The sequence below is a fragment of the Zalophus californianus genome, chromosome 4, assembly GCF_009762305.2.
Source record: "Zalophus californianus isolate mZalCal1 chromosome 4, mZalCal1.pri.v2, whole genome shotgun sequence".
NCBI lineage: Eukaryota > Metazoa > Chordata > Mammalia > Carnivora > Otariidae > Zalophus > Zalophus californianus.
In genome coordinates this window covers 143,139,679-143,156,559 of record NC_045598.1, presented here as the reverse complement: position 1 = coordinate 143,156,559, position 16,881 = coordinate 143,139,679, and the positions used below count along the sequence as shown (strand labels likewise).

Genomic DNA, 16,881 nt, shown 5'->3' with positions numbered 1-16,881 from the left:
ACTCAACCGACTAAACCACCCAGGCCGCCCTAAGATTAGACTATTAATGGCCAAAGATGAAATATACTTACTTTTTTAAGAAACTAGTAATGAGTCTAATATGTTGAGAGCTTGATAATAATCAAGATTTAAAAAAAAAAAACCCATTTGTTTGTTGTAAGAAATGTCTTGCATTTTTCCCTCTATTTTTAATATCTCAACTTGAAATTATGACCAGGATAGATGCACTGGGTCAGATCATTTCCACTAATGCCCTGGGAAAATACCATGATGTTTCACATTTCCTAAAAATAAGGAAAAAACTTTAATATTCTTTGTCTTTTGCTAAAAAGTTGTCAAACTTTAAAAGCAAAGTTATTTGAAAGATTTCTTTACTTTGCCTACTCTCTTCTTTTCCCTAAGAGTGTCCAGATGATCATATGATTTTCAACTGCCCAAAATTCAATTCACATTTCCTAAAATAAGGAAAAACTTTAATATTCTTTGTCTAGTTTAATATATACCATATTGAAAAAAGAACTTGAAATGTGATCTCATTTTACTATAAATGGTTAAGATCAACTAACCTCACACTGTTTCACACTGATAACGCCTGAATTCTTGTAGCTTTTCTTCTTTTGCCTCTTTTTTTCATTTATGCATTCAAATTCCACCTGTAGGAAGAAAAGACAAAATATTAATTCTTACTAGTGATATAAAAAATGCCCATGTTGGGGCGCCTGGGTGGCTCAGCCGGTTAAGCATCTGCCTTCGGCTCAGGTCACGATCCCAGGATCCTGGGATCAAGCCCTGCGTCAGGCCCCCTGCTCATGCTTGTGTGTGCATGTGTCGTCTCTGTCTCTCTCTGAAATAAATGAAATCTTTTTAAAAGTGCCAATGTGAATTTAAATGAATGGCTTTTTTCTCTTGGAATCAAACCACCTGTTGATGTAGGTCTGTTGCAAAATACAATTTTGAAATACTTACTAATAAAGTATGTGAAATATTTATCACTGAAATTTCCAAAAGGCATCCCTAAGATTGTATAACTTTTAAAATAGTTCCTAATTATAGATTTTGCCTCTGTAGATGATCTCCTTGCAAATGCTCCAAGTAGCATTCTTTATTTTTTATAATAAGGGAAATAAAATATTACTCCAAGCCATTATTTTCAGAAAGAACAAAAATATGCTGCTTAGAAAAGAAGGAAAAAACCTACCAACAGAAAACGAAAATATATGGAGCCTGTGTGGTAAAATATGCAAAGATCATCTTTTTCCCCTGGGAATACTTTTAGGAATAGAACTTAATATCTTACGTCTTCTTTTCAGTATAGTTCCTTTCCCCAAATAGAAGGATCTTCTTTTCCACCTCCGAGCCATCTATCTATATATAAGGCTTGGCTCAAGCTGCCCTCCTCTATAACATCAACTACTATTCCAGTGTTCTATCTCCATTCATCTCTTTAAACTTCTACAACCATATAAAATTAGTTACATAGTTTGTGTTATCCTCAATTGTTTCATTTCATTAATTTTGTTTCATACCTAAGATATAATCACCTCCAAATTATACCTTCAAATTTTCCCTATCTTGATCAACTCATTGCACACTTGATGAATCACCTTTTCTGATTAATAGAAAGTAACTTAGATACTTTAGACAGAGTCATTGCTAATTTTCTAAGAATCAAACATTAAAAGGTACAATAGATACAATGATAAAAAACAAAATCATGTTAAACAAATTCTTTGGTAGTTCAGGATCCTGCCAGAATCTTAGTCATCACCATAAATATTAACTACTGAATATTTGAGATGCGGAAAAGCCCTAAAGAGAATTCTCATTGGTAAAAGGCTGTGTTACTTCAATTCATTTATTCCCACTTTGACAGAGTGTCTACCAAGTAGCAGGCGCTGTTTTAGGCACTGTAAACACAGAGATAAGATATGGCCCTACCTGTGAAGAACTAGAGTGGGTAAACATTGTCACTGCAGCAACATTAAAAGCCCCATTCTGTCATGGAGAAGGGAAGGATCAAGAAAGCTGGATTTAGAAAAACTCTACATGACCCATAAAGTATTACAGAGTTCGTTGTTCACTACCATCTAAAAGCAGGTCATTTACTAATTCTGCAAGATAGTGACAAAGTGAAATTACTGAAATGACAATCCAGACCACTCCTCATATTTAGTTCTTTTCGGTAGCTTGTTTTAGTTGAGCTGTTCAGACTTTTAGCATTTTCCATTAGTTCTGCTTTTAAAAAAAATTCTTTAAATAGGAGATTTACAGCTGAATTTTGCTATTTTAATTCAAAAACTCTTAATTCAAAGCTAATACAATTTTTGCACTTAAACCATTAGATACGATTTTAAAAGCCTTTCCTACTTCACACAAGCATTTCTGTACAGGCTACTTCTAGTACCTGCCCTTTGTGACCAGGGAGTAGGGACAGGGCTATAGATCTCTATGTGACCTACTGAAAATTCTCATTTCATTATGTTTGTTTAAAACTCGTTTCTCCCCATTACTTAAATCAAATGGCTCATAAGTGTTATTTATTTATTTAGTATTTAAGTTTTGATCTAAAACTATCAGTATCTTTTCTTAAATTTACTTCACTTAAATGATGAGGTAAAAAAGACCTCACCTAACCATAACCTCTTATCTCTTAAACCCCATGTTTCTGTTTTCAAAAGCAAAGGCCGTATATATGAACATTATGCAGGTCTCTAAGCATGTAATAAACAATTCATATTATTCATTTATTCTGTTATAAAGAGAATTAACAGCTAATCTCATTCAAACTAGAAAGGAAATAAGATGGGAGCAACTGATAAATTTTACTCATAAAATTCTCCAAAATAGTTTTTAGCCACCTAGGTTTGAGAGACAGAAAAGTTTCAGAAGCACTCTCAGATATATGTTGGGATGCTAAATAATAAACTGAATGTAGTTAAGGCACATGAATGATCTTAACAAAATTAATGCCATTAGATGGAGGCTTAATATTATATAATTTGAAATACCATAATTATGCTTTTATCCTTCTCTTTGGTGAAAACAAATCAGAGAGAAAAGCCAGAGGCAGACTGTACATTTATGTACACAGTCCAAGCCCAGGTATTTATCTAGTGTTGTAGAACTTAATTATTATGACCAACAAAATGCCAAATGCTTTAAAACTAGGATTTTCAATCAAACCATATATGTTGCCCGAAGCTAAAGGAAACCAAACCTCTAATTTTTTTTTTTAAGATTTTATTTATTTATTTGACACAGAGAGACACAGTGAGAGAGGGAACACAAGCAGGGGGAGTGGGAGAGGGAGAAGCAGGCTTCCCGCGGAGCAGGGAGCCCGATGTGGGGCTTGATCTCAGGACCCTGGGATCATGACCTGAGCACAAGGCAGACGCTTAACGACTGAGACACCCAGGCGCCCCCAAACCTCTAATTTTAAATGTAAACTTATACTCCCAAGTATGGATTTTGGATCATCCAACTACTACACATATAAGATCCACAGATTTCAGAACATTTTGTAACACAGAGTAAAAACATGGTAGACTGTTTACTATACCAAGGAAAAAAATGAAATAATAAATACATGGCCAAACAGTAAAGCACATTCAAGTGACAAAGATTCAACTTACAGGTGAATTTCTGGAGGCTTCTTTCAGTTTTGTCATGGTGGTTTGAAATGTTCCAATGAGATCATGTGACCCATCATTATCATAATCATAGCACTCTACCTAGAATTAAGTAGCATAAAAATATATAAAAATCAACCTCATTTTATTTAAAAGGATTGACTGCAATAAATGGACTTACAAGAAGTACCCTATTAATTAAAAAAAGTGAAAATGTTTAATAGGAGAAGCAGGAACTAACTTCCTGGAAGACTAATACTGAAATACTTTCAAACCCCAGCTATCCTTGGAATGGGGCTCTAGGATAGATTACAGGCAGATGAAAAATGCAAATACCGTTTAAATTCCACATTAAGCAGTTTCCAGTTCATCTATCATGCCCTTTACAGGAGCTGATAAAATCAAAATGGAATTATACCTTCTTTCTCATCCACTTCTTTACTTTGTTATCACTATACAATGACTAAAAGCCTTCATCTGCAGGAAGAAAGGATGTCAGTGTCCTAGACAACTAAAACTTGTGTAATTAAATTCTAGATGGTTTAGAAATATGGCAAATGTATTTCATTAGCTTCAATCTGGTAAGGCTAGGCTTGTATTCAGAGTTAGACATGATGAAATCAGATTTGCATCCTAAAAATCACAACTCTTAGAATGAAAAAGAAAATTAGAGGAAAAGAGTACTTAATCCACTGAGGAAGTACCCAGACTGGGTCATATATTATCTCTACTTCCATGTAAGACAGGGTGAATTCTATTCCTATCTATGGCTCTCACCAAATGCTTGTTCTTTCTTAAAGCAGACAGAAGAGAGCTGAGAGTACTTGATGTGCATGTAGCTTTGTGCCAAGTTGACAGCGTAGCCAGAGGGTAAATATCCACAAGAATACATCATTATTCATTGCAATGAGAATATTAAGGTGGTGTGAACTGTTAGCAGAGGTGTTCATTGTGATCAGTGAATAACCAGTGTTTTTATAGTGCATTGTAATTTCAGAACAGATTATCTCATTTCTGCAAACATTTATTATGTACACTTCACACTTTATCTACATAGGCTTGTGAAGTAGGCAAAGGAATTAAACAGTGTTAGAAGATGATATCTTTTTTTAAATTTTTATTTATTTATTTGAGGGAGAGTGAGAGTGAGAAAGCACAAGCACGGGGGTGGGGCGGGGTAGGGAACAGCAGAGGGAGAGGGAGAAGCAGGCTCCCCACTGAACAGGGAGCCCGATGCGGGGCTCGATCCCAGAACCCTGGGATCATGACCTGAGCCGAAGGCAGACACTTAACGGACTGAGCCATCCAGGTGCCCCAGAAGATGGTATGTTTTATTTGGTAACCAACATAGGTAAAATAAAGCTGTGCTAAGGACACTTTTGAATTCTTCTAGAGATTTAAAATAAAAGCCTGTAACTGAGAGTATTTGCCAAGAGAGTATCCTTTACAAAGTTATATTAATTGCCAAGTTAAAATGCTTAGGATTTATGTGTTCACCAAGCAAAGTGATTTATTTTCTTTGCAGTCCTATGAGAAGTGAACTGTGTGCCTATCATAACAGGAAGTGTTTCATTCCTTACTAATATTTTCATTATTATTCCAGGGAGACTAAAAATCAATCAATAAAGACAAGGTCTAGAACTGCAATTTTGAGTAACTGTAAAAGACTTTTATTTTTTGTAAACAGTTTGGTCACTGACCAATTATGACACTTTGATTCTTGCCTTATATATCTGATACTTAATTTTTATTTTTTTTAATTTTATTTATTTATTTGAGAGAGAGAATGAGAGATAGAGAGCACAAGAGGGAAGAGGGTCAGAGGGTCAGAGGGAGAACCAGACTCCCCGCTGAGCAGGGAGCCCGATGCGGGACTCGATCCCGGGACTCCAGGATCATGACCTGAACTGAAGGCAGTAGCTTAACCAACTGAGCCACCCAGGTGCCCTGATATTTAATTTTTAAACCAAAGTCCCTTTATCTGACTCTTCAAACTGTGAGGGGAAAAGAAAATCAATGATCTTACTAATTTTTTTCCAGAGAAAGTAAAATTAAGATAAAGCCAAAGCAATCTTAATATTTTCATGATTGCACTTTTAATAGATTTTTTTTTTAACTATGGAAAATAGAACTTGATTTTTTTTTTTTTAAGTAAGTTCTATACCCAACATGGGGCTTGAACTCACCACCCTGGGATCAAGAGTAGCATGCTCTACTGAGGCAGTCAGGTGCCCCTGAACTTTGCACTTTAGATTTGCATTCAGGAAACTCCAACTTCTATCTAAGACAAGATCAAGCTTTGATAAGGCCAATTTTATTTTTTAAAAAAGCATATGAACACCTAAAAAAGCATATGAACACCTTCATATGTTTAGACTGACTAAGACTACAGGGAATGTAAAAAGATTTTTAAGTTGGAATTTCTTTTTTTTTTTTAAAGATTTTATTCTGTTTTGTTTATTTGAGAGAGAGATGAAATAGAGAGAGCATGAGAGGGGGGAGGGTCAGAGGGAGAAGCAGACTCCCCGATGAGCAGGGAGCCTGATGCGGGACTCGATCCCGGGACTCCAGGATCATGACCTGAGCCGAAGGCAGTCGCTTAACCAACTGAGCCACTCAGGCACCCCTAAGTTGGAATTTCTGATAGCTCACTCTAATAACTATATAGGAAAAATTCACCATTGCCCCACTGAAGACAAACATTCAGTGCTAAAGAAAGATGTGATGCTGGCCTATGTTCAGACACAGTTTGCGGTAAATGATGTAATGATTTGTGTTATTTAATTTCTCTTCTCAAAAATTCAAAAACTAATACTATTGGCTGTTTTAAACAATGATACAGTATCAGCAGTGCTTGTGACATTGAAATATATGCATATACACATATGTATATATATAAAAGAATGCACACACCACACAACACTACATTCATCAAGGCATTCCCATTTTAGGCAAGGTGGCAACATGCATGATTATTTCTTTTACTCACTTGATCTTATAAGAATAATAATACATGCTGGAGCGATAACACTGGCACGTTCACACAGCAACAAAAAAACTATTGATGATTCTGACTCTATCCTCTGCTCTAAAACTCTTTTCCACACCTCTAAATGATTTCCAAACACCAAGAGAATCACAGATGTATGACTTTGTGATATTGCAAAGAAATACAGCACTAAAGAAATAAAGACAGTCATGACGTGGCAAACCAAGTTGTGTATGGTTAAAACAAACTGAGGAAGTTTTAAGAATGGAAGACATTCATCAGAGAAAGCTCAGAAAATCAGTTTACTTACTATAATAAAATAGCCCTGTAAGCATGCCACTGTGTGCAAAAAACGTTTAAAAAACATTGTTTCATTGTTAACACATTATTACAAGCAATCAGTTATGGTTTAGGCATTTCTTTTCCCCAGCCTTTCCTGTTTCTCAGATCTAATAAAGTTTCAACTTATTATTTTTAATGTGAAAAGCAAAAGTTCTAGATTTAGTATAACAATAGAAAGTAATTTTTAAAACTACTGTTCTACTATTTATTTTTTTACCTAAATTTTCACTGCTGTTTGAAATAACACATAAATTGTACTTATATTAATCTTTAAAGTTCTCTGCCAACTGAGGACAAATTTTTTTGGATCTAAGGAATGAAGCCATTTTCAAGGTAACAGTATCTGTGCTATGTATAATGGTTTGTAAAACTTTCACTTTCATTAATTTAATCCTTCCCTTTTTGGTAATCTAGACATTATTTTCTCTATTGTATAAGTGAAAAAGTTAGATGACCTGCCCAAGATCCCTTACCTGGTTGAAGGCCTAAGCCTGACACGAAATCCTGTGCTCTGTGCCATCACCTTTCCTGTTTTTACCGTATTCATTACCAAAAGAAAACAAAAACAAAAACAAACTCCACTTTGGTTTGCTGACAAGTAAACACAAGAAGAGGCTTCTATCTGGAATCTTATATAAAGAGACTCTAGGATAATGTGTCTTAAAAATAATAAATATTTTCTAATAAATGGCTACAAATTAAAACGTTAAAAAAATTCTCAGACACATGCTACTTCCTGTTCCCACTCTGCTTTCCTAATGCTTTATACTAAAGCCATCTAGAAGTTTTCAATGAATAATATCCTGCTCTGAAAATAAGCGATGGAAAATGCCACCACTATTCTCTACTGCTGATGGTAGAAGGAAGCTCTGGGTTTTTAGTCAAGTAAATCTGCTTTTATCTGCAAGGGGCACACCAAAGGCAAAGAGGGCAGTTAAAGGTTCCTATTTGCAGAGCAAAGGAATCTTTAATTAAAGGGAGGAAAGATTTAAATTGGACATTTTATTTTTAAAAATGAAGAGTAAAATAAAAATCATAATTTTTGATTAAGCATTAGGTGAACAGATCAGTCAAACGTGTCGACCCTTCAAACTGACCATTTACTCACCAGAGACATTTCTATTTTAATATTCCTAAATACAAATAAAATTCAATCCTTACAGGGATCTATCAGATCATTTACTTCTATGAAATACTATCTAATCAACTAGTTTTATGAAAGACATATATGTGTGTATATATAAAATATATATAACTTTAAATTACCTTGATCGTTTTGTCCATATCTCCATAGCACAGGGAGTTCAGAGAGATTTTAAAAGGTCTCCAAACAGGATTCAAGTTATTTTTAATAACCTATAAAATGAAGGTTCAAAGACTAGTTAGAAAAACATTCAGTCCATTAATATTTTGCTCTTCCTTTTCCTAGATTCTTGCTACACTCTCATCAATCATCCTTCACCTTTTCACCCAGTCAACTTTTTCAATGAAAAGCTATCTAGGACAATATTATACAAGCGTTAGAAGAAAAATGAGATAGATACATTCGAGAAAAGAAAAGAAACTACTTGGAAAATATATTTCACCCATATCAAGGTAAACTTAGAAACTACAGATTGTTGATTTTGTTGGAAACCAGGGTTTTCATTGCAGGACACAGAAGATTCAAATTTGGAATAAGAAACGATGAGAAAGAACCTTGCTGGGTTGGACTTGAATGGAAGAAATAGTCTAAATTTGTGATTTAAAATTTTTGTAAATATACATACACATAATAAACACAAATACACGTTTCCCAGCTATGTCCATCAAAAAGACAAAAATGAAATGACATCTCAGTAGCTATGAGCATATCTAACACTACTCCCTTAAAGGAATAGGGTTCCAAGAGAAAGGGCCCATTCCAGACCTGGGACAGAGTGAGCATAAGGTGACCTGAGAATATACTTTATTATTTTTTTTAAGATTTTATTTACTTATTTGATAGAGAGAGAGAGAGAGAGACAGCGAGAGAGGGAACACAAGCGGGGGGTGGGGGAGGGAGAAGCAGACTCCCCACTGAGCAGGGAGCCTGATGCGGGGCTCGATCCCAGGACCCTGGGATCATGACCTGAGCCAAAGGCAGATGCTTAACGACTGAGCCACCCAGGTGCCCTGAGAATATACTTTAATACAAAGTAAGAGAATGAGGGCACCTGGCTGGCTCAGTCAGAGCAGCATAATTGATCTCAGGGTTGTGAATTTAAGCCCCATGTTTGGTGTAGAGATCACTTAAAAAAAAAAATAAACTTAAAAAAACCCCATAAATAAATAGATAAATAAATAAATATATAAAAGAATGCTTAAATACTAATGGGGTTATGTTAAAAGAACCCAGAAGCCTTTTGATGTCACTCTCCCTGGCCAAATCTGGATTGATTTGAACGGCAAAAATGATGACAGTAATGAATTATAACACAATGAATACACTGTGTTAACAGTCATGAGTCTACTAAAAATTAAAAAGGAAGCAAGAAAAGAGATGAAAGAGGAGTATCTGTTAACATATGTAAAGGGATGAAAGATTTAGAAAAAAATCACTATTGGGACGCCTGGGTGGCTCAGTCGTTAAGCGGCTGCCTTCGGCTCAGGTCACGATCCCGGGGTCCTGGGTTCGAGCCCCATATTGGGCTCCCCACTCTGCGGGAAGCCTGCTTCTCCCTCTCCCACTCCCCCTGCTTGTGTTCCCCCTCTCGCTGTGTCTTTCTCTGTCAAATAAATAATAAAATCTTTAAAAAAAAAAAAAGAAAAAAATCACTATTTCATAACCCCTAATATAAAAATTGATCTAGGTATGGATCATCAATAGACAGGTGATAAGCTAAAAAACAGTTTAATCATGCAGTCTCCAAGTATCACACCACAGATCACTTATTAATTACAAAAGGTAAAAAATGGGACTTTATCATGGCAAGATCTGGTGGTCACCAGCTTAACCAAGTAGACAAGGTTGGCAACATCAATACTGGACAGCCTGATATCATGGGTCCTCTGATGATACAGAGCAAGAATACATAATGTTCTTGATGGAATTGTTTGATTTGGATACAATTATAAAGAAACAGAAGACTCAGAATGTTAGACATACTGGTCTTGATTATTCAGGAGATTCAATGGCATGAAAATATAAGGCAGATAGGGAGAAGAATCTTATATATTGAGAACATAAGAAACACATGCAAAATATGAAACTTGAATCAATCCTGGACAAAAATATATGGAGATATATATATGTATATATATGTATATATGTGTGTATATCTATGTATCTGTGTATATGTGTGTGTGTGTGTATATAAACATGTGTGGGACAACTGGGGAAATCTGAAGTTAAATGATATACTGAGTGATGCTATAAATTTTGAGTCCTAAATTAAACTCTCAGGTGTGATTGTATAGGAGAATGCCCTTGTTATTAATAAAAATCTGCTGTAGTATTAAGGTGAGGAATCATGATCTCTGCAGCCTACATTAAAATGGTTTTGCAGGGGCGCCTGGGTGGCTCAGTCAGTTAAGCGTCTGCCTTCGGCTCAGGTCATGATCCCAGGGTCCAGGGATCGAGCCCTGAATCGGGCTCCCTGCTCGGCAGGAAGCCTGCTTCTCCCTCTCCCACTCCCCCTGTTTGTGTTCCCTATCTCGCTGCGTCTCTTTCTGTCAAATAAATAAAATCTTTAAAAATTAAATTAAATTAAAATAAAATAGTTTTGCAAACGGGAAGTATATGCGTGTATGTCTGCATATGTATATATCTGTGTCTGTGTGTGTATGTGAGTGAGAGAGAAAGAACACACATGCAGGTATGGCCAGTTGCTAAATCTAAGTGAAGGATATACAGGTATACATCTTAGTGCTTTTTATAGGGTTTTAAATTTTTCAAAATAAAATTTTACTAGTAGTTCAGCATAGTAGCACCACTACATGAAAAGAAAAAAAAAATGAGTTTGTTGATCTTGTATCTCTGGCTCTACATGTCTGAACTCAGATTGATATTTTTTTATAAATACATAATTTTTAAAAATTTAGATTACTACAATTACAACGGAAACCTCAACTCTACTTTTTCAAATTCTGATATTCACCTCTGTTCGATGAACCATTAGCCAGTTTCCATCAGATGTCTGCTTGTGGAATTCCAGGTATGGATCTGACTTTCCAAATAGATCCTACATTTAAAAAAAGTCAATTATTCTCCTCTGAAACCATGTGAAACCACACTTTATACATGTTACATGTTAGCAATACCTGAAGTCTAACTCCATAGTACAGACATATACAGTATAGTAGTAAATACAAATCCCATCACCTTCCTCACAAACTTACAAACTTGCTGATGCCTACAAGGAGAACTATTAAGGCATTTGTGATAAATGCTCATAATCCTGTGTATCATACCTTTGCCTCTCAAAAAAACATGAGAACATGGCTTTAAAATATAGTGAACAATAGGACCCATAATTAATAAAATATGTTTTGGGTTTGTGTTCATTATTAAGAGTATTCATTCCCATAGCACTGAATAGTTTTATATAAATGACATCCCAAATATTAGTCATACTGACTCCATGAGGGACAGAGCTGTTATCAGCAATAAAATGTACTTGCAGGGGTTAAATGACTTTGGCAAGATCACACATCTAATGAATTCATGGATCTGAGTCTTGACTTTATACCTTCTATGTCCAATACTCTTCCACCAATTCCACACATTTCTTTACACAGAGAGGGAGTAGAGGTAAATATGTGAAGTGCATAATAGAATTATTTCAAGCGTACAAAGTACATCTTCTTTTTCCTCTGCAATTCACCACAGCACCCCTGTATAATGCCGAAACACAGTGAGTGCTCAAAATACCCTTATCACCATCCTCAACACACACACACACAAATACACACACACATACACAGAGATAAAATTCTGGAAGAATGACCAAATCACTTCCAGAGGTCAAACTCAAGTAGTGAGATTATAAATTATTTTGTTTTCTCATTTTTGTTTGCCTTTATTTTGAAATTTCCATACTCTTTAGAATATATGACTTATTGTCAAAATGAAAGGACACCTGTTAATTCCACAGTAATATATGCAGCTATGTCCCTGAATTGAAGATTTTTTGAGTCCTAAATTAAACGCAGTATTAAACTAAGAACTAAGATAATGTTATTTCCCTCCTCAGCAGTTCAATGTCAATCAAGTAATATATTTGGTACAGTCAAAAATATAAACACAGGGCTGGGGGTGGGGGGGAAGGAAGGACCTGGGTGGCTCAGTTGGTTAAGCGTCTGACTTTGGTTCAAATCATTTCAGGGTCTTGGGACTGAGCCCCATGTTGGGCTCCCCACTCAGTGGGGAGTCTGCTTCTCCCTCTGCCTCTATCCCTCCCCCTTCTCATGCTCTGTCTCTCAAATAAATAAATAAAATATTAAAAAATATATAAACACAGGGGTGCCTGGCTGGCTTAGTCAGAAGAGCATGTGACTCTTGATCTTGGGTCATGAGTTTGAGCCCCATTTGGGTGTAGACATTACTAAGTAAACTTTTAAAATATAGATATAAATATATATATACACACACACAAAAGTTACGCAGAACTTTAAAAAAAATTTTTTTAAGATTTTATTTATTTATTTGAGAGGGAGAGAGAGCACAGAAGGAGAGGGAGAAGCAGACAGCAGAGAGCCCAACTTGGGGCTTGATCCCAGGACCCTGAGATCACGACCTGAGCCGAAGGCAGACACTTAACTGACAGAGCCACCCGAGCGCCCCAGAACTTTTTTTAAAATTTAACCTTATCTACTAAGAAGAATCTTAAGAATCAATGTAATAAGCCTCTCTGTAAACCATTTTATAAAACTAATAGCAGCACTATACACAGAGAAGTTAACTTTCTAAAAACACATTAATGTACCCTGTCTGACCTATCTTAGAAATAAATCTCTGAGAAAGGTTAGAATATCATTATTACCATTTTGAAAGTCAGACAACAAACCTTTGAAAGTTCATTAAGATGTCAGTAGTAGAACTAAAGTAAGAATTAACAGTTCCTGACTCAGATCTCTAGAACATGTTAAGTGAAAAAAAGCAAGGTGGACAAAAGTGTATATATGCACATCCAGAGAATATATATATATGTCTGAAAGCATATGTATGGGGGCACGTGGGTGGCTCAGTCAGTTAAGTGACAGGCTCTCACCTTCGGCTCAGGTCATGATGTCAGGTTTGTGAAATGGAACCCCAAGTTGGGCTCCCCATTGAGTGGAGCCTAAGATTCTCTCTCTGCACCCACCCTGCCCACTCCCCACCCCCACTCACGTGTGCACACGCACACACACGTACTCTCACTCTCTCTCCCTCACTAAAAAAAAAAAAGTGTATGTATGTAGTATGCTACAGTTACCCAAGGGCTGAGGGTGGAGAATAAAATACAAATACATACATACATACATACATACATACATACATACATATCTATTTAGCTACATCAATATACACACATATATACATATATGTATATACACAGAGACATACAAACATACACACACAAAAAAAAACTTAGATTTTTTTTTAGGAAATTGAAAAATTAAACCATAAAATATAAATTTTAAAACACTATTACCTACAGGGACAAAGGAAGGAAAAACAGAGTGGACAGAGAAAGAAGCTAAATTTCTTGAATATATCTTGTTTTATAGATTTAGCTTTGGAACCATATAAATCTTTTATGTAATTATAAAACAAAGTTAAATTTTTAAAAATTAAAAGCAATCCCTAAATATCAAAAGCAAAATTCAAATGTGTCACTGTGATAGAATAACTAAAAGATTTCTTTAAAACACAAGAATTTGAATATATAACCCAAGTAGAATATATAACCCTAAAGACAAAAAGAATTTCAAGGAGGGGTGCCTAGCTGGCTCAGTCAGCAGAGCATATGACTTTTGATCTCAGGGTAGTGAGTTCAAGCCCCACAATGGGTGTAGAGATTACATAAATGAATAAAATAAGTTAAAAAAAAAGAATTTCAAAGAAATCTCAATCTGTTTTCAGTAAAAATACTGTTAATTATAATATGGATATTTTTATTCTGAAAGTATTAGATATTATAAAAGGCAAAACAGATAAGCAATTATGTTAACATCCTTAGGAACTGAGATTTTCACCATAAGAGAAGGCAGGCACAAATATAGAATTAAAGAAGTAAGGCCCTGTAATTCTATATCTGAAATGGAAATAGTTATATAAATTTATGATTTAGTTTATCTTTAAAAAAACAAAACAGTCTTTCCTCTAATTGTCTACTAAAAAGCCTTGGAAACAGTAAGTGGCAATAATCGACAATAAGCACCCCTAGCACAAGACTGGTCTCTAAATAACAATTTCCACTAAAATATAACCAGGCTCTTTTTAATCTGCCAGTCTGGGGCAGAAATTACATAAAATAAGCCTGGAACATCTTGTCATGCCACAGAGCAAGGAAGCTATCCAAAGACTCCTGGAGATTTGCCAACTGATTTCAGGAACAAACTTAAAGAGGTTCCCACAGGCCAAAGTTAAGATAATTTAAGCATCAACAGGAGTTCACTGATAAAGAGTTCATAGCAATACTAAAAATAAAAAACAACAAACAAAAAAAAAACCCCCTCATTGTCACATTTAGAGGATGATAGGGAACCAACTTATTCTGTGAAATGGTATATATGAAGGAAAAAAATCATACATTTTAAACTGCTTCCTGTACAATCATACCTCAGAATAAATAAATACCTAACATGGGTAAGAATACTTTTCTCTATAGAAGTATCCTCATTAATAAATGAAACAATGATAGCATGAGAATCTATTTAACGGATTCTTAATAAAATAACATATCTAGGTAGTATAATTATCATCAATGTTCACTGACGTCCCAAAAAGACAGAACTCAACAATGTGAGCCTCCTGATGGAATCACATGCCACCACCTATGAGACTGCCTTACCAACAATGCAAAATACCATCAGAACATTCCTCTAGATTCAGTTACCAGCTTATAGAAATCAGGAAATAAAGGTGGAGAGAGGAACATTTTAAATGACACCACAAGGATTTAATCAGCTATATGCAGTGTTACAACTTCTATAGGACAAAGTCCATTTCTTTATAGAGTAAGTTCCATGATGGATGGATGGATGGATGGGATGAAAGGAAACAAAGGAAGGAGGGAGGAAGGAAGCAAAAGAAAGGGGGAAATTTATGGATTAAAAAAGACTTGAAACATACCAAACAATTATACTGTTAAAAGAATCTTTGGAGGGGCGCCTGGGTGGCTAAGTCGTTAAGCAGTCCGCCTTCCGCTCAGATCATGATCCCAGGGTCCTGGGATCGAGCCCCGCATCAGGCCCCCTGCTCAGCGGGAAGCCTGCTTCTCCCTCTCCCACTCCCCCTGCTTCTGTTCCCTCTCTCGCTGTGTCTCTCTCTGTCAAATAAAGAAAATCTTTAAAAAAAAAAAAGAATCTTTGGAGAGCAACCCTGTTGGGACTCCTCTCACTCCTGAGAGCTTTTTCTGTATCCTTGCATAATAAACTTCTATCGCTTAAAAAGAAAAAAAAAGAATCTTTGGAGATACACCAAAATATTTATAGATGGAATGACATGATGTCTGCGAGGAGAGAAGATAGATAGGGGTGGTGATGAAACAAAATTAGCCATAAGTTGTAAGTGCTGAAGATGGATGATGGGGACATGCACAGTTTTTTAAAGACTATTCTATTTTTGTATGTTTAAATTTTTCCAAAATAAAAATAGTCCCTGGCTACTAGTCTAAGATGTTTGCAAACTAAATTGTAAGGTAAATGAAAATGATAAAAAAAAAAATACTGATTGGTTTATGTGATTAAGTATAAAATCACTCAAAGAATTATTCTAATTCATGCTATATACTAACTTGTTCTGTTATTATGTACTGTACTCATTCTTCATTAAAAATAAACATCGACTTCTGGAAGCAAAGAGAAAAATCCAATAGAGCATGGAATTTCTATTTCTTTCCTTAAGGTAATCCAACAATACTCTCTCAAATGCCTTTTACAAAAACATTAATGCTCTTAAGAACTCCTATTTTAATCTAGACAAGCCTTTTGATATCTAGAGGAAAGACGTAAAAGAAAATGGCTTCTGCTTAAACATACATAGAAAAGCAGAATTTGGAAGTAACTAAATATTCTAAGGGATGCTCAGATGATAGAGTTCATAATACTAATTGCATTATTATTTTTTCAAAAAGGAATCAATGTGAGGCAAAACATGATAACTTTGTGGAAATGTGCCAACTACCCACCTTATTGTCGAGTTTTCTTGCCTCCATTTCAAACAAGACCACTCTGTTATCCTTTATTTCTTCAGCTGAAATCTATGAGGAGATAAGGTAAGTGAAAGACAATATGTTTTAGGGGTTCTGACAAACTCAGAAGTACTGATTTATTCTGTTATCTGATAATAGATACAATCGGTACTAATATAAATGAATTTTTAAATCTTTGATAAGAAAAAAGTACCATTCAGAAAGAATGATCATTATTTCTTTTATGTGTACAAAATATTTTCCCTAAATATGCCAAATCTGTATTATGCAACTTATTTTTCAAATGCTGTTGCCCAAACTGGATCTTCCCCATTCCAGTGAAAAATCAAAGCCCCGGAAGACTGCATGACCCTACTAAAGTGTGAGTAAATCATACCTAAAGAACACTTTAAATTGAAATATGAGATCAATATTTTTCATCCAATGTCACTGAAAAACTTACTATAGTTAAAAGCAAATTCCAAGCTATCATGACCCCCAAGAGCAATAGAGCTAACTACTATAATGTTCTGTCTCACAAAAGTCAACACCCCAAAGACACTTA

General features: G+C 35.3%; 1 protein-coding gene across 1 annotated transcript in view; it reads right to left on the bottom strand.

Annotated features, from left to right (window-relative positions):
• CPNE3 (copine 3) overlaps positions 1 to 16,881 on the bottom strand; it is a 50,968-nt gene that overhangs the window by 16,226 nt on the left and 17,861 nt on the right. The window contains exons 5-9 of the mRNA XM_027617193.2: positions 16,314 to 16,385; positions 11,079 to 11,162; positions 8,227 to 8,316; positions 3,633 to 3,731; positions 567 to 653 (exon numbers count right to left, since the gene is read on the bottom strand). Coding sequence (XP_027472994.1) covers positions 567 to 653; positions 3,633 to 3,731; positions 8,227 to 8,316; positions 11,079 to 11,162; positions 16,314 to 16,385 — 432 coding nt within the window. The remainder of the gene's footprint in view (positions 1 to 566; positions 654 to 3,632; positions 3,732 to 8,226; positions 8,317 to 11,078; positions 11,163 to 16,313; positions 16,386 to 16,881) is intronic.